The 23,545-nt window shown below is 32.0% G+C and overlaps 3 protein-coding genes across 7 annotated transcripts in view; 1 reads left to right on the top strand and 2 right to left on the bottom strand.

The window, feature by feature from the left end:
• Positions 1–4,905, bottom strand: part of LOC106793337 — an 82,242-nt gene extending 77,337 nt beyond the window's left edge. For all 5 annotated transcript variants that reach the window (XM_014760190.1, XM_014760191.1, XM_014760193.1 and 2 more), the window contains exon 1: positions 4,765–4,905. The gene's annotated coding sequence lies outside the window, so the exon portion shown is untranslated. The remainder of the gene's footprint in view (positions 1–4,764) is intronic.
• Positions 4,906–6,390: 1,485 nt separating this feature from the next.
• On the bottom strand, positions 6,391–8,121 carry LOC106793401 (arrestin homolog). Its single transcript, XM_014760298.1, has one exon. The coding sequence runs from the start codon at positions 7,995–7,997 to the stop codon at positions 6,864–6,866; it is 1,134 nt and encodes a 377-aa protein (XP_014615784.1). The 5' UTR covers positions 7,998–8,121; the 3' UTR covers positions 6,391–6,863.
• A 981-nt stretch (positions 8,122–9,102) lies between these two features.
• Positions 9,103–13,955, top strand: LOC106793386 (erythroid differentiation-related factor 1). Its single transcript, XM_014760275.1, has 9 exons — positions 9,103–9,230; positions 9,695–10,733; positions 10,812–11,225; positions 11,305–12,102; positions 12,190–12,369; positions 12,458–12,834; positions 12,978–13,296; positions 13,380–13,677; positions 13,804–13,955. The coding sequence occupies exons 1-9, from the start codon at positions 9,198–9,200 to the stop codon at positions 13,940–13,942; spliced, it is 3,597 nt and encodes a 1,198-aa protein (XP_014615761.1). The 5' UTR covers positions 9,103–9,197; the 3' UTR covers positions 13,943–13,955.
• Positions 13,956–23,545: the final 9,590 nt, after the last annotated feature.

Raw genomic sequence — 23,545 nt, 5'->3', positions numbered from 1 at the left:
TAAACCTTTGCAGATGGATTTATAATTCGATATGGTATTCTACGTGTAGACAAAAGAGTGTACTTTAATTTAATATAAGTTTCATTAAAATCTATTTACTTTTAGTATAAAAAATATTTACCAAAACTTTTCACTTCCTCTTGGAATCAAAATTATGATCACATACATATTAGTTATATACGAACGAAAAGAAAAATGATGCTGTTCAAAGTAGATCCATTTCAAATGTAACATACTATATATCTATACATTATTTTAAAAAGCCTATTCGTAGATAGAGCACGTATCGAAGGTAATATATATTCTCACTCACACATATACACATACACACTATCTCTCTTTTTCTTTCTTTCAACCATTAAACATATATACGAATTTGAAACATTTATAAAACTCACGTAACAAATGTTGCAACAATTTTGTTCACACTAAGAATTTCTTTTAAAAAGCATCGAATATTTACGGTAACACCAAAGATAATATTCGAGGAGAAGATAGTACGCAAAAAAAAAAAACAGGACGAAGATAATACAGGAGAAAACGAGGGTTCGAGAAGGATAGAAAAGAACAGGTAGATAGAACGAACAAACGTATGTGTGTAAGAGAGAAACGAATAGGGCGTAGAGGTGGGATACGGGGTGAAGGGGTTTCGGGGGTTTGGGGGGGGTTGTAGTTCGGGTATTCGATAGAATCCGGACGGGCTACACCCTACAACTTCGGCCAGACCGAACTACGTTTTCAGCACGCGCAGTATTCACGAAAGCATGAGTTTCGTTGTTGCAGAAAAAGAAAAAAAAAAACTATGTATATACGAATAGTACTCTTTATGTAAGTATATTATTAGTAGTATTATATACTAATTGTGAGTATGTAAAACGTGCTTGCCATAAATATTCGTCGTACTCGAAGATAAGCTTTGACACGTTCAAGAAAAAGAAAAACGAAGAAAGAAAACGAAGCTTAACTTGATTTCCATTTGAAAGTGTTTTTCTAAGGATATGACGTAAGGGAAAAACACTCAACATCGATGTTTCTAAGAATTATTGTGAATTTTTTACGAAATTCACATTTCTACAATCGTATCGTAAATTGATGTATTGATTTTAATTTAATCAATGATGATTAAATCAATATTTCAATTTGTAATTTCTTTTCATTTAAATATTTTATGCAACATTATCAATCCAAACTCTAATATACGTTTACAAGTATTATTTTTTTATTTCATATCTATCAACGTTAAAAGAGAGTCATTTAATATTACATAGTAATAATTTATTTTCGATAGATCGTGTTAACTAAAAAAAGAGAAAAGAAAAGAAAAGAAAAGAAAAAAAAGAAAATAAATTCTCGCTAGGGAAGATTTAAAAAAAGAAAGATCGGTTATTTTGGTTTGTTTTATTGTAAGTGGTCAGTGGGTGTACGTACACAAGATGAAAAAAATGCTTCGAAAGAAGAAACCCAGAGAAAAGAACACAAGGTGATGACACTGATGGACACAAGGCACGACGACGACACACACAACGGATATCGTTTCTCTTATTTTCTTATTCGCTCTCAAGTTAGGCACGTGGAGAGTTTTAACTGGTAATAGAAGCCGTAAGAAAGTAACTAGGACAGTGGTCGATGGTGACACTTTCGAGGGACACATTCAACGTGCGCTAATATATGCATATATATATATATGTGTGTAGTATATGTACACAATGAATTTAGTTAGTATATGCATCGTCTCAAAATTATACTTCAACTTTTCTTCTTTGATTTGATTTGATTTTTTTTTTTACTTACAATTAAACAAACTTTCAAGTATCATTATCCTAGACGTATCAATGTAACCAATATCGTGGGTGTGATTATATATTTTAATAACATTCGTAATAATTATTTATATATCAATCACATTAACGCGAAAATTTTATACGGAAAATAATGAAATGATCATCGATGAAAATTAATTTCTCTTCAGCTCAAGATCACCAGATACAAAGTCAATAAATTTTTACTTAGGAGGGGGGGGGGGGGAGAACAATGAAAGAAAAAGTTAATCGAACAGAATTTATTACGCGTGTCAGAAATGAATGATAACAACATATCGTGACGTTTTTTCTCTCTTCAATGAGAAAAAGTAATATAGAAAATGAATAAAGTAATAAATTCTATTCTATTATTAGACACCAATTCCGTATTTATAAAAACGAACAACATTGTGAAACGGTATTATAATTTGAATCGACAATCTATTTCTATACGTGATATGATTGCATTCTAAAAAACAATCCGTTGTTTGTTAGAATTTATTGATAAAACATTTAGAAATCCTACGTTTATAGAACGGTTAATTATTTATTTATTTTTTTTTTTTTTTGCTTATTTTTACTTATAGAATAACGTTGGTGAAATTTTGCGAAATAATCTTTTACAGCTAGTAAAAGTAAGAACGAAAAGTGAATCAATAATAGAAGTTGTAATCTTATCTAGTTTTATATATTAAAAAAAAAAAATAAAAATAAAAGTTTAATCGTATCAAAATACTTACTTGAATTTTTCTTATGTCAAAAGAAAAAGAAAAATGAAGGTCTCTAAGCACAAATCAGTGATTCGATTCTTACGTTAGAGTGTTTACATTGGAAAAGAAAACGAAATTGCATTCTAAAAGACCTTTCGCTTGGTTCTCACATTGTAATGGCTAGACTAGACTAGCTAACTCGATTAACTTAGTTCTAACTCTTATTAAACTAAACTATCTATCGTAAAAAGAGACATATCGTTCAATCAATTTACAACCACGCGGATATATATATATTATCACGAATCTAAACTTAGAACTAAATTGAATATTTAACTGAACATAATACAATCACATTTACGTGCCACGAGTATAATAAAGAATCTAAATATACGAATTATTTTTTATCGTTGTGTTCTTTATTTATCCTCGAAATCGTACGAATAAAAAATATCTTTTATTTTGTATGTTTTGGGAAAACTACGACTGTAAAAAACGAATAAATATAATAAACAAAATCTAACAAAATAATATATAATTATCGAATATTTATATACAGAATTATTTATATATAATTAATTAACAATTCGTAATAATTGTCGTCGTACATTTTATTTCAGCGATGTGTATCGTTATAAGATTAAATATATCAAAAAGAAAAACTTTCAATTATTTGGTATTAAAGAAAAGTGACTGTAAACAAAAAAGAAAAAATAAACATCAAGACACAAAATAATGTATGCATATAAAAATATGTAAATGTGTATGCATATAACATATTATAATGATTTTTGTTATATATCTTTTGTCATTTATATTACGTGTACAAATTCATCGTGTACACACATACACATATACGAGTATCAATAATTTTTAATCTAAAAATAAAAAAGAAGAAGGAAAAACAATAAAAACGATTAAACGATTATTCGTTTATATCCGCCATTATTGTACCCGCATCGAGTTGCAACGCCGTCCGTGGTTGATTTAGAAAATGCAGAAAATTCTTTCACCTTTTCAAGTAGATCTAGGACTTTAAGAGTAATTTATCATGAAATTGAGTTCGCAAGAAGCCTCGAGAGAATTTCCATTTCAATCTTTGACGAGAGCATTAAGTACATATATATATATATCTATATACATGTATGTATATATTCGTAATCTTGGTTTAACACAGCACACTTTAGCGACAATAGAATCGAGTAGTAGTAATAGTAACGACCGAGTAATGTTTTTAATGGCGTTTCGTTTGACATGCATGATTCGTTGGCGAGATTACGTCTATAATAACTGTCTTTACCTCTTTCGGTATTGTACCATCGTGGGAAAAACGGTTGTCGTCGGTCGTAGTTGGCATTGTAAAAAAAAAAAGAAAAAATCCTTCCTTCTTAACACAACATATCATATACATATCCATACACACACATACATATATACATATCTTAAAAAAAAAAAGAGCAACTCGAAAAGCTCTCTTCCAAAAATAGCAATAACAACAACAAAAAATAAATGCAATCGTTGTAAATGAATTAAAACGCTGTTTATTTATAGCTTAACGTGATGATAATGATGATGATGATGATGACGATGATGATATATCTGACAGATCCAATATCTCTTTCTCTCTCTCTCTCTCTCTCTCTCGTTCTATCTTACAGAATTGAAATTTGTACGCGGGCGGGTGCGTAACGCGCGTCAGGATTGGTGGATGTAGAGAGGGTTGGCCGAGAGAGAGAGAGAGAGATATGGGGAGAGGAGAGGAGGAAATCAATGCCACCGTCTGGCACTAGAGAAGAGAGAAAATACGACTACAACGACAACGACGACGACGACGACGAAACGTATATAGTATATCTCGGTCGAGTCTTCTCTTCTGATCTTGCGCGACCCTCGTCGTCGAAGACGTCGCCGATGATTATCGAAGAGAAACACGTTAAAAAGAGAACGCGAATGGGGACGACTGAACACCAGTGAGAGCGAACAAACGAGCAAAAGAGAAAGAAATAAAGAAAGAGAGAGTGAGAGAGAGAGAGAGAGAGAAAGAAATATGGAAGCAAAATAAAAGAGGAAACTTATCCCTAGGGTGCGTTCGCGAACGAGTCGATGAAACTCGCGAGACGATTGGACGATAGAAAGGGAAAAGAGAAGGACGAGGATAAAGGACGAATAAGTAAAGAGGTAAGAAGAAGAAAGAGGAGGAGGAAGAGGAGGAGGAGGAGGGTGGTGGAGAAGAAGAGAAGAAACGTGCTACTCACTTGGCTGCTAACGTAGCGTAGCCGCCGCCGTCGTCCTCGTCCTTGCTCCGACTTGGAACGTCGATCTCCTCCTCCACCTCCTTCTTCTTCACCACCTTCTTCTCCACCTCCTCTTTCTCCTCCTCCTCCTCCTCTTCTTCCTCTCTTTTACTTCTTTCCTTTTCTCCTTCTCTACTCCTTCGTCTCCTTCGTCCTCTCGTTGTTTCTCTCTCTTTTTTTCTTTTTCTTTTTCTTCTTCTTATGCTGTCCCTTTTTTACTTTTTTACTCGACGACGACGAGATAAGGGAGAGAAAAATATAAGAGAAAGAATAATAATAATAATAATAATAATAATAATAATATACGCGCGAATATTATAGATAAAAAGTAGTTAATAGTATATAATACGAATAAAATGATATTATTTGTAATAAAACGAAGATATATAGAGGAGATAAATAGAGAAAGAAAGAAAGATAGATAGACTGACAGAAAGAGACAGACAGATAGAGAAAGATTGATAGAGAGAAGTAGAAGAAGAAGAAAACGATATGCGCCTTATGTTAAAAGGACACTGGCTGGCTGTTGAGACACTGCTTCTCTTTCTTTTTTACGTAGGCGGAGGACGATATAGAAGGGTGCGCATCGAAGTGAAATAAGTACGAGACCGAGCAAAAATAGGGGAGGCAAGCACCGATCCCACCGTTCACGCGGGTGTCTCGAGCCTGACTGACGCGCCGGCACACGGTCGACCCCTGCCTGAGCTGGGCTGCTCAAGCCGGCTATCCCCACCACCGTCACCTCACCCTCGGTAATGCATCTCTCTCTCTTTCTCTCTCTCATTCTCCCTCTCGACCCTATCTATCTATCTAACTCTTTCTCTCTTGGGTTTAACATTTATCTATCGGGTGGTGCCAAAGTAAAACTAACTCGACGAACTAAACGAATCAGAATCATTTTCGCCACCCTATATAATATGTGGCCAACTCGGACGTCGGCTCTCGCCGCCTTCTCGGCCTCGCAAATGGCGATCACGCCTCTATCTATCTCTCTCTCTCTCTCTCTTTTTAGTTCTTGCTTTCTTTATTTATTTTCTATGCTTATACACTTTTCTTACTCGCCACCACTCTTCCTTCTTCTTCTTATTTTTTCTTTTTTTTTTCTTTTTTTTTTCCTATCCGAATCAAGGATAACGCGCTTCGATGAAGAAGCCCTCTTTTGTTGGTTACGATCGTTCTTACGACGACGAAGACGATGAACGAAGGAACGAACGAGCCCTGCAGACGATGTACTTCTTCTTCTTCTTCTTCTTTTACTACTCGATAGAAACCTTTACGTTCTCTTCTTCGTCGTCATCGTTATATTTTCAGTATGCCTACTACATATATATATATATATATATATACATAAGTATATATGTATGATATGATCTCGAAAAGAAACACAGAATCATGAGGATTCTTCTCTTTCGCTCTTTCTTATTTATACTTCGAAACGTACATTACGAAGGATTCTTGACTCATTTTCGAGAGACTTATCGGCTGGCGATAAGGCAAACGATGTGTGTCTCTCATCGAATCATTGGGAACGTTCAACTGCGCTACGGTCGCATGGGAAACACAAAGAGGGTTCAAAAAAATGAATAGAATTTTTGTTCTGTATTATTTCAAATTCGTTCTACGGTAGATACATATGCGATTATATATGTAATTGTTCGTTTTTTCGTCGTTACATTTATGCGTATGTGTACTTTCGTCTATATTTTATTTTACAATAAATATTTCTGCATATATATATATAGGATTATCATACTATTTATTTCTGCGGATTAGTCTAAGGAGAGTATAATTATATTGGTTAACGATTTTGTTAATAATATTTAACGAATTATCGATGCGAATTAATCATAGAGAAATAGATAAGTCAAGATATCCTGAGATTCTTTAGATAAACGTTTTACCTTCCGGTTCGATAAACGCAATCGCATTTTTTTTTTTCATTTGTCGTTTGCGAGGATTCGATAAAAAAAATAGATATCTTAGACTGTTCGTAATCGTTTGCGATCGATCTTTGTACAGAAATGAAAGTACAGATCGGATTTAATAAAGAATCATATGATTTAATTTTCGTTAATATTTTCCTCTTGTAGATTTTCGACGAGTACACCGCCATCTGAGGTAGCCAGTTTGATTCTGTCAGTTGGTTTGGGGCGCATGAATATGAAAGGTAATTCCGCGGAGAGTTCGCCACCCAATGCGCCGAGATAAAGTTTGACCTTGACGGCGTAGGAGACAACTATGCCGAAAGAATCGCGTACGTCGGGCGAGGTCAAGAGCGTGCTGGACGCTAATTCAGCTTCCTCGCGTTTCAATCGACCATCCAGGGCAATACCCCGACGATGCTTGTTGTTTTCCAAATCGGGCTTAAGATAGAGTACCTTTTGAAGATTCGAGCCAGGACTTATCGGGCAACCGTCTTGGGTTTCAACCGCATCGATTACCGTTCGAAATTGACCATTTTGGAAGATGACCACGTCAATGCCTTGCTGTACCAATGCTTTTATCTTCTTAACTACTTTGTTACTATTGTTTCTAACGCTCACATTGATCGCTATTCTCTCCCCGTGATGATAAAGTTGCTTATCGAGCGTGACCTCGAGTTCGAGTTCCCCAGGACTCAATAGGAAATCTTTACGTACGATGGTACACGGTTGTCGGCCCTGTTTTGTAGGCGCATACTGAATCTTCCTTATTCCGAGGGAGACTGTACTTCTTTTGTGAGTAACGTCTGTCTCCGTTTCGCCGGAATAAATCTTAACGAAGTAACTTACGCCGCATGGTTCACCCGTCTCTTCGGGGCCTGGTTGGAGGGTCACGCTCGAAGGAGCACTCTGGGGGAAGTTGAAGGTGAAGGGTATGGCGTTTGGGCCCAGTTTCTGCAACAACCTTTCCTGCAGTCTTGTTAAATTAGACTCCATCTTGCTTGCTTGAGGATATAACTGTTCGGAGACCAAGTAAAGATCCTTTTGAAAGTTTAATCCCATAACTTCGTCCTCTTCTCGACCATATCGGAAACTGCATATCAATTGGCCCCATACCTTTCTACCAGTATCGACGTAATTCTGATCCAATAAAATGACACCGTCGATCGGTTCTACCCCTGACAAATAATCGATGAAATCTCTTTTACCAACGTACAATGCGATCTTCCCATTTGGCGAACTCTTCTTAAACACTTTGAAATTGACCACCATTTTCTTCCTTGATCTTTTTTTATCTCGATTTTTTTTTGTTTCTCTTTCTGTTTTATTGTTTTCTTTGCTATCAACCAACCTCAGGGATCTTTTACTTCTCTTCGTTGACTGGATCAACGTGCTACCTTACGAGCCTTTATATATCGACCTTATACGCATATTCGTGAAGTTACAATGACGCCATGTAACTTTGGAGGCTTCCTAATCCATTCAACAACGCGAACGTGAAGCTACTTTTTTTTTTTTTTACTATCGAGCACGCGAAGCTTTTCACATTTCTGTTAACATTTCTCTTTCCATTTATCTACTCCTTTCTCTTACACTTAGAATTACGTTAGTCATTCGTCGAACGCGAAAACGTAAGACTATGTAAACGTTTACTAAACAGATTTTACTCCTACGTTACGATCTCTTTATGAATCTGCACTTAATGTTCTTTACGTCCATTCGATTATTTGTTCTTTCCTTTTTTACTAACGTGTCCTCAGATTTTCAATTTTTGTTCTATCGTATACATTACATAATGCGGATATTTTAAAACTTACAACCTAAGAGAAAGAGAAAGGGAAAATATAGAATATATATTACGTGAAAAGTAGAGAAACAAAATAGGGGATGTTAAAAAAAAACAAAATGTTGCGTAATAATGAACAATCTTATTTTTTAAATGAAATCTACATTATTCATTTATGGTATACGAATAGCAAGTGTTGCCATACTCAATGCATATTTTAATTTTACAATTAAATGATATTCTTTGTTTGTTTCTTATACGTGCATATATCAATTGCAATATCAACAATATTAGGAAAGATATTTAAATTTTAATCAAAAAAATCATCTAATGCGAAATAATAATTAATTGTTGATAATAATTGTTTTACGGTGTTGTAATATAATTAACAAAATTATATCTATATACGTTCAAATGCACTTATGTTTTTTATTCTCGATTTTTAGTTATAAAATGTTTTTTTAAATATCGGTAAAAAGGTATTTCATGTTTCGTTGGTAAGGTAGAGATTCTTAGACATTATCTTTGATTTTCCATATTAGAGGTCGCACTTGTGTGTAACCGTACGCAGTTGCAATTGTATTATTTGAATAGTGAGAGATTTTCGTCGTACCTTGCACCTTCTAGAAGTTTTGGAACACAGTAACTATTTTTAAAAGTCACAAGTGACATTGTTCCATGGCACGATGTCACATAATTCTGAAATCAGTTCTGATTTGGTAAGCAAAAATTATATCTATTTTCTATTAAATATCTTAATTATTGAATAAAGTTATATATGGTTAAGTAAATGTAATTTTTAATGAATAATATTTAATATTTGTAAAGAGAGATTTTTTTTCGTTATAATAACTTTAATTCTTTGGCATGGCCCTTGTGGTGGACACGTTTAATTAAATTCTATATTCGTTCCTGCTAATGCTATTTTTAAGAATCTTATAAATATAGAATTTATGAATATGTATACGTAATCTAACGATCATTGAAATAATCTCATGCGAGAAGTAAATTGTGTTTTTTTGAAGCTAATATAAATAGGATTGTTTTTCTTTACGTATGTGTGTATATATATATTTGACATTTTGTTAATTGTATAATGATTAGAAGGGTTTTATATTCGTGTGAATTGTATTCTTTATGTTAATATATTAATTTTTATAAATAATTTGTTCGTGTATTTCAGATCAAGCCAATGGCTATAGTTATACCACCAAATTCACCTAAGAAATTGGTCAAGTCTACTGCAATAGTGAAATATTCTGCGGTTCAAACMCCTGCCACTTTTGCTCAATTGCAATGTAATACCAATTTAAATCTTCCACCGAGCAATTGGCTTAGCAGTTCTGCTGAAAGTTATGGTCTACAAAGCGTATGGTCTCAAAACACAGGATTTTCAAGTTTTCGCATGGCGCATATGTTTCCAGATTGTGTCGGGGAAGTCGACGTTGTGTCAGATGCAGAAAATATAAAGAAATTATTAAAATTACCTTATAATCATGGAGTTATATCAATGATGGTACACCGTATTGAAAATACATTATTGATAGATGATTTTGATATACATAAATATTTGTTACGTCAAGCAGAAAGCGACTGGGAATGGTTAAAGAAGTTTTTTTATGAACACATATTTCAAAATTTAGGAGACAAAGAAAAACGACTATTTCATAAAGCAAATAGTAGGAACAGCTTACAACAGAGGAATTTAGTGTCTAAATTTCTCTATCATTCTATTGTGTTAGCAGATAGTAAAGAACAGAATATAACACCTCCTTTACCTGTTAAACCATTGGAACAATGCCTGCCCGAACCAACACAAGAAGAAAAAGTACCAGATCCAAACTATAATCATAATTTTGCACGAAATGTTGTATGGACTTTTGAAAATATACAAATGCTTATTGGAACCGATATGCCAATATTTGGTGGACAAACTCATCCGTGTATAAGTTTACGATTAAGAGACATGTCTAAACCTATTAATGTATTGACGGGAATAGATTATTGGTTGGATAATTTAATGTGTAATGTTCCTGAAGTGGTCATGTGCTATCATTTGCATGGTATAGTTCAAAAATATGAACTTATCAAAACAGAAGATCTTCCTAATTTGGATGATTCGAAATTCAGTCCTAAACTTATTAGAGATGTGGCACAAAATATATTAAGCTTTTTAAAAAATAATGCAACTAAAGCTGGTCACACGTATTGGTTATTTAAGGGTAAGCATCATTTTTTTTTCTTATTAAATAATTATTTTCATACAAAAATATATTATTTCATTTTTAAATGTTCAATAGGTAAAGATGATGATGTTGTAAAACTATACGATCTAACATCATTATGTAATGATGTTACCGATGAAAAAGGACAAAATCCATTTACTGTACCAGTAGCAATGCTGTTATACAGAGTAGCTCGAAATATGAAATATTCTTCTGACTATGATCGACATCAGGGTACTATTCGAATGTTACTGAAAAACTGTATTCAGCTTCTTGCAAAGGAAAAATATCCACAAATTGTTACATCTGCACATTTTATGCTTTCTGACTTATATGTACCTTCAAGTACGGATCCAGTTAGTCCAAGACTTTCCGATCAAAGCGATGAGGAAGATACACAGAGTGAATGCAGTACAAATCATGAAAATGATAAAGAGGAAGATGAAGAAACTCCTAGTGCATCTATTAAATCCTTAACATTAGCAAATAGTAAGTATCTTTTAATAAATCATAGTAATATCAAAATTTTAAATGATGTTTGTATATATACAAAATATTTCTTTAATAGTTAAAGAACAAGTAGAACAAGAGGGGCCTAAGTACAAACCGCCACCGATAACAGGAAGTGTAGAAGAAAGGTGTTTAACTGCGTTAGAGCATGTCGCGCATGGTCTTGAATGTTTAAAATATTTTCCTACCGAAGAAAGTTCAGATGAAGAACAGAAAAAGAAAGAGGATTGTGAAAACGAGAGAAAAAGATATGAAGAAGCTAATCCAAACATGGCAAAACCTTTTCAAGCTATACCAATGCCTTATGTTTCTTTAAATCAAGATAAAAGTTGCGAATCTGGAGAAACTTCACAAAATAACAGTCCTAGTCATAAAAGAAAAAATAAACAAAAGAAAAAGAAATCCGAGAAATACTTTACAAAAGAAGATAGATCTCTTAACAATAAAGAAACGAAATCTTGGTTATGTAAATCAAAAAACGAAACTTTACCTATTTGGCAGGCTCCCAAAAAAAGTGATAACGTTAGTTGGAATGCACATTTAAAAACTCTTTTATATGAAAAGGCCTCGTTGATATTTGCTGTTTTGGCAGAAAATGAATATGCAAATAAAAATTATGGTGCCTCTTTGAGATACATGTTAGCAGTATTACGATGCCAAAAAATATTGGAAGTTTGTTGTGGAATAAGAAATGACAAATCCGTCAGTTGTCTGTTAGGTCGTGCAGGAGATTGCTGTTTTATGACTGTACAAGACTGGTGTAACATAGAGAAACATAAAAAGGATTATAATATGAAAAATGTAACCGAAGAGAAAATAATAGAAGAAATATACGCATTGGAAGATTTAGATACATGTATGTATAAAAATACAATTTTATACAGTAATGAACATTTTCTTGTACCTTTATACATTTTTTACAGAATGATTTGTCTAATTTCAGATGGAATAGAATTATTACCGCAACATCTTGAAAGTTTAGAATTTACTTTGGTTGCTTCTTACAAGTGTTATGAAAAAGCCTTGTCCTATGAACCACTAGAAGTTGAAAAGAATAATTTATTAAGACGATTAGGAAATATTCATAACGAATTAGGTGTTTTATACATGAACCAAGCAGGAAGTAATAACATTATATTTCTTCTATTAACTGTAAACAAACTAAATATTTTCTTTTATAATTAATACATTTTCTTTTTGTGTGAATTTAGCACGATACAAACAAGAAAGTACAACCAACGAATCGACTCAATCGTCTCCAGACGTTACTGCTCTTCTTAATTGTTCCTTACATCATTTAGAAGCAGGCGTTAAAGCTTTTGAAACTGTTCACGATGAAGCAAATTTGGCTCTACTTCATTCGAATAGTGGTAGACTCATGCGAATTTGTGCGCATATGCACGTTAAACACAATACACAGGAACAGTATTTTTACAACAAAGCACTTGCGAGTTATCAAAAAGCCTTGCAAGTTCTAGGCACTAGAAAATCTAATCCTGCCATATGGGACACAATAACGTGGGATTTATCTACGACACTTTTTACTATGGCCACATTATTACAAGATTATCCTTCTCAAGGGCACAAGGTATTTCTTGTTCTTTGAATAAATCTCCATTAATATAATAATACTCTTATATATAATTTTAAGTTTAAATAGAAATGAAAAATGAAATATTAAATATTAATTTATAAAAACAAATATATAAGATTTATTTTATGGAATTATAGACAGAAGAGGAGCTTGAGAGAGAAGTAGTCGATATATTACAGAAGGCTCTTAAACATTGTGATGTTGATATACCAGGACCACGACAACCAGTTTATCAATTTCGTGCAGCTATAATTCAACATCGTTTAGCATCGCTATATCATCATATATACCGAGAATTCGAATCAGATTCAGATAATGTGAAAAGGAAAAACAGTTTACAATTATGTAAATTATATTACGATAAAGCAGCAAAATTGTTATTAGCTTTGGAACAGACAACTGAATTTTTGAGAGTTCAAATGGAACGAGTAGCCTTGGCTGAACATCAAGCACGAAGTAAATTATTATAATTTTATCGTTTATTTTTTTCCAATTGATTGTTATATTTTAAAATATCTAATAATATATTTTCTTAATAGTTGCCACAACGTTTAATGGCAAATTGAAGGCATATCAAAATGGTTTGGAGTTAATATTACAGTGTCGACCTATCATGGAGATGCTTTGTGAAAAGAATAAAACGTCGAAGCAAACACTTGAAACCAATAGTACGGATGATACTATTAATACTGCAGAAGATGAGAAAACTATTGAGGAACAAAAATTATCTGAAGACGATGGGAATTTAGTTGTTTTACTCGAACAGAGGTTACAATTTATTCTACGGTCGTTATCTAAATTACTTGTTAATAAGAATACTGCCACAAATAAAAAAGAGTAAGTATATATATATATATATAGGTTGATCAAGTAGAATTTCTTTCAAGTTTTTTGTTAGAACGTATTTAGTTATTAAGTGTCACTCAAATGTGGATGGATGTATTTTCTATTTTTATTTTACAGATACGAAATTCTCGCCAACTTGTATAAGCAATGTTACAGCCGAGCACTTAGATCTGGAACGATATCCGGTATTACATTGATAAATCACATGACACAGTTATTAAAAGATTTGTGCAGTATATTGCAACACGAAGAATAATAAGGAAAAAAAAGAAACAAACAATGTAAATAGTATATATTGTAGTTCGTAGAACTTTAAATTGCGCAAGATATCTCGATTCGTCATGATTTTTTTTCTTGACCTTTAACTGATTATTTGGACAATTCGATGGCAATTAATTTATTTTACAAATTGATCCTCTTTTAATCTTTCAAAGGTCTACCATTTGTATTGTATTACTAAATAGATTATCAATGTTGATCATTATATTATAAATCTCAACTGAGGAACGAGATTTTCTAAACGCATTTTTGATAATCTCCGAACTGCCTATAGTATATACAGTAAATCACGAATACTGAACTGAAATATTTGAACATTTACCATGAAATACTACCATGAAGTACACTTACTAAGAGAAAGTGTTCAAATACTTTTTTGAATTACTGTATGTGTAAGAGCCGATCTTTCATTACTGACTATGATGATGGCCGTGACTACAATGACATTCTTTTTATTAAACCTATTCTGTAAATTGTACATAGTCGTGATAATGCTTTTATTTATGTATTATTTATAAGCGAGGAATAAATATTGATCGTGAACTATTGAATAGAGAAATTTGTTTAAGAAGCAAAAGAACAAAAATAATATTTAAAACCTTCATACATTTTTTTTTACATATATTATATATTTCTATTAACATTTAACATTCCTAATACGTTTTTTTGAACGCCAAATCAATTTAACAGAAATCGATGTTATCCATCTTTAATACCTTTCACAGCTTTTTATAGATAAAAGATATAAGAGTGTGTGAGCATTTGTTATAATACTTTTTACTATATAGATTTTATTTTTATTAGGAAGTATATTATTAGTAAAAAAATGTTACGAATAAAATCTTAACATTTTAAATGAAGTTTGCGAAGTTAAGTGTCGATTATCGGTGGGCGTTCCTTTACGTTACTCAACGTGTTAATCTTTTGCATTTGAATTTTGTTATATACTCATTTATAATTCTAAGATTTTTATAAGAATCTTATAGTTCTTATATATATATTCTACTTCTTGTTTGTATTTCTTAAGTTTTGTACATTTAAATGTATCGTGTGAGGTGTACAAGATTTAATAATTAAATTTTTTAATACAATAAGAGTATACTTTATATTATGAATTCGCTGTAATAATACCTATGGAAAATTAATTACACTCAACAACTAATTTTATAATATAATCTACCAGTAAACTCCAAGAATCCTTTTACAAGAGGTCTTACAGTAGTTATTGTAATTTTTTAATTCTATACACTTAAGTGTATAAAGAAATACAGTACTAAATTGTACTTTATAAAGTACATTGTTGTATAATTGATACTTATATAGTAGATGTGTCGTAATGACGTTTATAAAGGGTTCATCTTTTTTATTCCACAGTCAATTTTATAATATAACATACTCCTTTACAAAAATGAATTTTCTTAAGTCTCCTATGCTTAATTATAAAGAAGAGAGTGTTGTGTAGTGTTTGAGAATGTTGTAATATAAAAATTTGTATATTGGATCGTGTCCGGCGCCTATGGAAAGAATGCAAAGAATTAATATTGGACCACCGCACATTTGTCGATAAAATTTATAAAATGATCAAACTTTGTTCATTTTTATTTTTCGATTATAACTTTAACGAAGACTATAGCTACTATAGCTGCTGGTAAAGATAAGGTAAAAGGAGGAAAGCGCAAAGGTCGAACAATTGACGCGTTTTAGGAAGGGGGTAATGTGGGGGTGGCCGTGGGGGTGGGGGTTGGGGAGAAAGAAGGGAGGATCAATGAACTGCGAATAAACGTTCGGAGCGTTGGGATATAACAATTCCAGCTGTCAGTTGCATCCCTTGCGATTCAATGGGTTTGCTTCTATCCCAAGCGCGTCGTACTGGAGACTACGTACCAAAGACAAAACAACAGGAGGAATCCTCTACAAAAGGCCCGCCGCCATCGTATTTCTCTTATCCTTTTTCTTTTTTCTTTTTTTTTCTATTTGCCAATCAGAGGGAGAGAGTTATCCCTCGTGGGATGTTCAGAACTTGACCTTCGAACAATACCTGTTATCTGTTCAAAGCTATTCTCTTAGCAAGATAGTGGTTGACTTTGTCTCTATATGGGGTTCTCAGTCAGTCTCGTTTCGGATCATCCTATTTTAAAAATAAGAGACTATTTAAAAAAAAAAAAATAGAGAGAAAGAATGAATTTATTTTTTCAAATATATTTTTCCACAAAGTACTTTTTATTATTATATTTTAATATTATTATATTATATCAATTAATAATTATATTAAATACTTCTTTGTTTCATACTTTATGCATTGTTATTATTTATAGTTATCAATTCAAATAGCATTAGAGTGCATTTTAGTGATACAATATGTAAACGTTAGCTATTCAATAAAATTTGTACGTTATAATATTCAAATAATTCTTTAATAAAGAATACTTTTATTTCATTCGTTTTTTTATTATATTCGTTAAAATTAAATATAAGTAAATAACATAAGCATGTAATAATCGTATATATTTAACAAATGTATTGGATGTTGAATTTTCAACATCCAATTTATTCTAAAATTGAGTTTTCTTCTCTAAAATGTCGTTTGAACATATTTTTTTTTTTTCCATACAAATTTATCTTCTTTCCGTTTGTATGGAAAGAAACCATCAGATTAGAAACATCCTATGTCCATACGATAAGTTTTCTTTTATTATCTTTCTCTCTTTTTTTCTCTTCGGCCCCCCATGAATTTCCACATGTAGCTTTTTCGAAGAGACTACAAATAATAATCCACAAAGGCAAAAGTAAAAACGGTCTGTTGGTCTTTTGTTCACAGGAAGGGTTCGAGTCAATCATAAGCAAGTTCCTTCTTCCTTTATTCGATTTCATTCTTTTTCCCTTTTTGTTGTTGAATTTCTTTTCTTTTTTTTTTTTCTTTTTTGACATTATGGAAACGAGGAGGGATCGAAAAAATTCTATTCGCCAAAGAATGTCTCAACGTTTTCTCCGTTCTAAAAGGGTCTTCGTAAATTTCACGAAAAAAAAAGAAGGGAAAAACTGACCCTTCCAGAACGATCTTTTTCTCATATCGTTTTTCATTACGCGAGTTTCGAAAAATGAAAACGACGTTAATATATTATATTGAATTTTAACATAAATCTATATTACTTATTTAAAAAATACACAAAAAAAGAATTTAATAAAAATATATATACAAATAAATAATGTATAGAAGAGAATAATTTAAATTCGAATAATATGGCTAAATATTTGTTGATTTATCAATTCACCATCTGCATTCCTATTCCGGATTGATTGAAAAATTACTTTGTAATTTGAAATTTTGTAAATGTATACACCATCAATAAATTTACTTTACTTAACATTATAATTACTTGTCAATAGATACCATAAATATCGAACACAAAAGGAGAGTAATATACAATATATATATATTATTTATTGTTAAGAGGATTAAATTGAAAATATACAAAATTTGTTAGGACTTTAACTATATATATCATATATAAACTTAGATATAAATTAATTGTTTTATACAGACAAGACACTTAAATGAATATATACGTGAAATATGTGCAGATACACCATTGTTTGTATTTGAATTTAAGCATTTTATAGTGGTAAGATCTGAGAAATAGAAAGATAAAGGATAGAAATACCGGCACCCTTTGTCGGATTTTATGTGCGGCTTGAAACAATCGAATTCCAGGAGCGTTTTCGCGAAGTTGCATTGAGACACACAGAAATACTAGGCGTAAGGAAGAAAAGAGAGAGAGAGAGAGAGAGAGAGAGAGAGAGACAGACCGTACCATACCGTACCCCATTACGCGAATTACATAATGAATCCGTCAGACGTGAAAGAAAAGAACAAATTTACGGCTTGATAGTCCAACCTCGTCCGTTAGAACGTCTATGGAATTTTAAGTTAACGAAGGGGGAACCCATGGGTGATGACTGACTGAGAAAAACGTAAAAATGAAAGAAAGGGGAGATAAAAAGAAAGATAGGGATAGATAGACAGAGAGAGAGAGAGAGAGAATAACAAAACAAGAAGAGAGGAAGAAATAAAAAAAAAAAAAATGAAATAATCTTTATTTAACATTTATACCAATAACAAAATTAAATAATAAGGTATCAAATGATGTAGTCGTAGAGAATATTAAAAATTTGAGTAAAACCCTATATAAACGGAGTTGGTTTCAAATTCACACGTTAAATGTCAGATCTTTAATTAATAATTAAATATACGTAATATATATAAAATTAAAAAAAAAAAAACAAATTAAAAATAACAAAATTAAGTTAAATATCTGTACGTAATAAAATTAAAAAAGAAATTAAATTCAACTATAAATCTGTATTTTAAATATAACGTGTATTATTTTATGTTTATCATTAAATATTATTATTTCAAACTTTGAAAAAATGGGATAACGACAATAATTAACAAAATTACGAAATACGAGTTACTATAGAGAGAGAGAGTTTGATCTTATAAATAATTCTTTTCTCACATAACACACATCTTTCTTACTTACTTTCACATATATCGTTTTTTTCTTTATCGCAGCTATTTCAACTATTTCTCTCTCTCTCATTCTCTTCTTCCCTTTATTTATTCTTTTCAACCTTCCCCTATACTACTATAAGCTCGTTCCTCGGCCCTTTTTGACCTCGAACGATCTCACCCTCTTCCCTCCACCCCCAACCCCTCTCTCTTTCTCTTTCTCACTATCTCTCTCACGTTATCGACACTTCCGGACGGTTGAATTTTTACGGGGAAAGTATTTCCAAGCGTTTACTTTTTACTATACTATATATGGGGGTAGGAAAGCTCGAACCAACCGGTAAACCATCAACGTTTTTACACTTTCGATAGATAGATCGATCTATCGATCGTCTATGACGACGATGACGAAAATGATGACAACTAGCAGTTAACTTTACTCGCACACTCTTTGAAGTTTCGAATCCTTTGTTGAACCTGATACGGACAGTAAGATCTTTATATTAATAAGTTGATGTTATCGAGAGAAAGTGAATGGAAGAGAGAGAGAGAGAGAGAGAGAGAGAGAGAAATTGAGAGAATAGAAATGAGAATAAAGGGCTAGGGAGAATGGGCAGTGGTGGAAGGGGGAAGGGCAGGGGGGGGAGAGTACCTTTATTGTCGTGTTTCGTGAATGGAAACGTTTTCCTCCGATGAAATCCTTTATACCATCATCTTTGTCGAACTATCAATAACAGAAAAAATCATGATGAATTATTATTTTGACCCTTTTTTCCTAAAAGGCTCGAAAAAACTATTCTATTCTAAACGTTTTCACATTCTAAAAACAATTATCTTTTGATCCATTTTCCAGTTCTACCATCGACGATCTCCCGCATACTTTTGATATTATATTATTTTACACGTATTTTAAATGTATCCGTGTGAGCGAATTCTTTCGTTATTATTATTTTTACTTTGCGTATTTTTCAATTATAAACTGTGGTTAATTGTTATTGTTTTTTCTTTTTTATCTAATTTGATTTGTTATCTAAAATGAAAAAAATGATTAAATTTACTCGTATTTATTTATTCGTGTGTGTGTGTGTGTTAATTTTGTAACACTTTCAATTGATATAATTTGATATATTCATAGTAATAAATAATTTCTAATGTAAAATTTGTGTGTCTTGATGATTATATTTTTAAATTAATTTGTAAGACGTTGTGATTCGAATTTCAGATCAAAGTTTGTTCTCTTTGGATACTGGATAATCCAGAAACCTCTCTTTGATCGATCGGATTACATATGTATTTGGTGATAAGCAGATATCTGTTGCGTAGGACACATGGTTCAAGAAGGTATACGGTAATAAATTTCATCTGTTGACGAGAGTCATCCTTACTTCCTGTTCCTACTATCTTTCATCCATCCCTTCGTCTACTCTGTCGAACATAAATCGACTGTAATACCTCATACAAACATTATACACGGATAATAAAAATGGAACGATGTGTTTGCAAACACTTTCAATAGATTTCTCATTCGATTACCTTCATCTTTAATGTATGCAATTTTGTTAAACTTAATTAATAGAACGATATCGATAACTTTGAAAAAATTACATATTGTAACCCAAAAAACTTTCCTTTACCTTTATGTATATTATATATTTTTTTTTTCTAAAAAAATTCTATTATACAGATAGCCTTCCTACAACACGACATCCTATAACACGATTTTGCTATAATACAATAAGAAAATTGCGACAAACCTTTGTACAACGTACTGCACTTTTACAGCACTGGTTAACATGATTTTTGCGTTAACACATTTACGAAACTTATTGTAATTTACTTTAAAGTAATGAACTCTGAGTCTCATATATTACACGGTTTCGTATAACACATTTTCTAGGAACCTATCCTATCGTTTTATAGGAGAGTTACTTGTATTATTAGATTAGAAATTTAAAGTTACAGTAAAAAAATTTTAAGTAAAAAAGGAACAAAGTGTAAGAAAAAAGAACTAGCTAGTTACTATTCAAATAGCCATTACTCTATGGTTAGTTACTCTATTTTTTTGTCCCTTAAATTTTCAAGAATCAAAGTTAAATCGTATGGGAATGTGAAATAGTACTAGTAAACGTGTACCTTGATAGTTTGTGTAAAGCATGTTAGCGTGTTTACACCATCTACGTGCTGTTACATCGGACTACGTGCTGGACGGATCCACTTTCAACGAGTATAGAACTCAAACCCCGTTCGTTCGAAAATATCCGACGAATTCTACGGTCTTTGGGATATAGGAAGAAAAATAAAAAAAAAAATGAAAAAAAGAAGAAGAAGAAGAAGAGAGAAAAATTTCATATAGAAAATTGTCGAATAAGTAGAGAAACGTGCGACCTATTTCAATTGCATTAAACTATTATCCAAACGTTTAAATATCGAATCCCCGGAACGGTCAAATTTTTCGAAAAATATTTGGTTTTTTCTCTTCACCTTTTTACTTCTTATCGTCGATTAGGAATAACGATTTTTATTGTTTAACTATTATTCGTTCGTATTATACGCGTATATTTAATCGAAATGTAAAGATAAATATTATACCAAATAAATGTACAACGAGTCAATCGTTTAAGGGCTTGTTTTTTTTCAATAATCGAATTTCAACAAAATTGTTGATCGGGTAGAACTCGTTGATCGCGAATAATAAATATTTAAATTTAATAAGAGAGAAGAGGTGGGGAGGTGGGGTGGTTTCGGAGGTAAGAGGAAGACCTGACTTTACCAGTTTCAAAAAAAACAATTTTGTTTGTTCTTGTCGTTCATGAAAGTGATATCTAAACGCGTTAAGAATACGATATCAAATTTTCCGAATGAAATTTCAAATATTTCCGATATTATTTTAACGTATGAACGTCAACGTAAGTTTTTCGAGTGCCGTACGTTGCAACAGTCCAGTATTATATTGTGTGTGTGTGTGTGTGTGTGTGCAGTGATTCTTCTTATTAAAAACTTTGAACGAATTTTTCTCGATAGTATGATATTGTAAAAATTGTTTGAAAATGATTTCTCGAGAAATATTCGATCGATTTTGATGAAAATTTGTCACGTGTCTTTGTTTCGTACCGTCAGTTATTTGGTGAATCAAAATTTTTCATGAGAAATTCTATAATAAAAAAATATATATATATATTTCTTTCAAAATCTTTATAATATGTATAAAGAATGAATAAAATATCATATTGAAAATGATTTTCTCATAAAATTGTATACAGATCGATAATTATATAATAAATATTATATTTATGAGATATTGAAAATTGATTTTTATCGATTGATTTTTTATTGATCGATCGATCGATCGAAGTAAAACGATAATCGTAGTACTTGACATACACCCACACAGATTAAATGGATTAGGGTTTAGATTTGCAATTCTGTCCGATAGCCACAGTCTACATCGCAGAAACTACTTTATGTACTCTGTGGCTTTGAGTTCGAGTGTTTACGCTGAAGGCACCGTAAAGAGATAGACAGACAGATAAAGAGAGAGAGAGAGAAAGAGAGAGAGACTTAATCGTGTCTGGATTTGACGTTGATACTGATACGGAATTTGGATACTGTAGTCAATTAAAGAACATCGATGTCATTAATAAAACTAATTAGTTTATAATACGTACATATATAGTATATCAAATGTATACCAAATTTAATCAAAAGAAAATTACTATTTAGAATAATAGTGATTATCGAGTAATATTCTCATTCGCTTTTTTCATATATTTTATTATTATTATTATTACAATACAAAAATAATTATTACGAGTAATATCATTGATCATTGTTTCGTCTTTCCTTTTTTATTATTTAATCATTTAATAAACGAGAAGGAGAAGAAAAGATAGAAAAATTTGACAAAATTCGGGTTGTTGGTAATTGGGGGTGGAGGAAGAGGAAGAGGAGGAGGAGAAGAAAGAACAGGAAGATTATATAAAGTAACGTAAAATTTCGTAGACGAGTTACCGGTAGGTATCCTATCCCCTTATTGGTGAGAGAACACGAAAATTGAATCATAAATTGAAGTTCATTTGTTTCACTTGCCGAAACGAGGAATAAGAGGGAAAGAAGAGGAGGAGAGAGGGTGTGGGATAGGGGGGAGGGTGGGTGTAGTGGAGAGAAAACAACCCTCGTCGCATTCGTAATACGTGCCCAACGGACACGCTAAAAGTTCGGTGAGGATAGTACACGAATTTATTGAAAATGAAATTTTGCGACGTGCCTTACTGCTCCTCTGTATTTTCTCTCTCTCTTTCTCTCATTAGTTCTCTATATATATATTTTTTTTTGTTTTGTACTATAGAAACGTTTCGATGCTAGTAGTAGTCACGAAAACTGAATTCTAAGGCCTCTTTTGTTCCTCATAGACTAACAAAAAAAAATGATTACGTTTGTGCATTACCATTGAATTTATCGATTTATCAATGAATTTATAACAAGTATGTATCTAGTTGCATAAAAAAAAAAAAGAAAAGAGAAAAATGTAGAATTATTTATATCTTCTAGGGAGACCAGATAATTTCGTTAAATGTCATAAATAAACTATCATAAAATTCTATATTAAACAAATATTAAATCCCCTACACACAGTTTTCTCTATTACACACGAATAGAATAAAATAATAATAATAAAAAAAAAGAAAGAGAGTGCTGTATTTGACTGTTGATAAAATAACACACATTGAATGTAATGAAATTTTGTATCTAGGTAATAAAATAGGGAATTATTGCAAAACTCGAGTTACGAAATTGACTGTAGTATTGTTTAGAGTACAGTATATAATCGAAAAAGATATAACTTACGAGTAAGAGAAAAGGGGTGGTACCTATCTTCTATACGTGCATGTATATAGGATAAGAGAAAGAGATAGTAATGTGTATGCGTATGTACGAGAGAGAGAGAGAGAGAGAGAAAGAGAGATGGTCAGATAAGGGAACATAGATGTTGAACGAAGATAGAGAACGAATGAAAAACGAGGAGTTGCTCGTCCTCCTACCGCGGTCGGGTTATTAATTAATTAATTCGAA

The sequence above is a fragment of the Polistes canadensis genome, unplaced genomic scaffold (genome assembly GCF_001313835.1).
Source record: "Polistes canadensis isolate GaletaPanama2010 unplaced genomic scaffold, ASM131383v1 scaffold_13, whole genome shotgun sequence".
Taxonomy (NCBI): domain Eukaryota; kingdom Metazoa; phylum Arthropoda; class Insecta; order Hymenoptera; family Vespidae; genus Polistes; species Polistes canadensis.
This window is presented reverse-complemented; position numbering and strand designations above follow the sequence as displayed.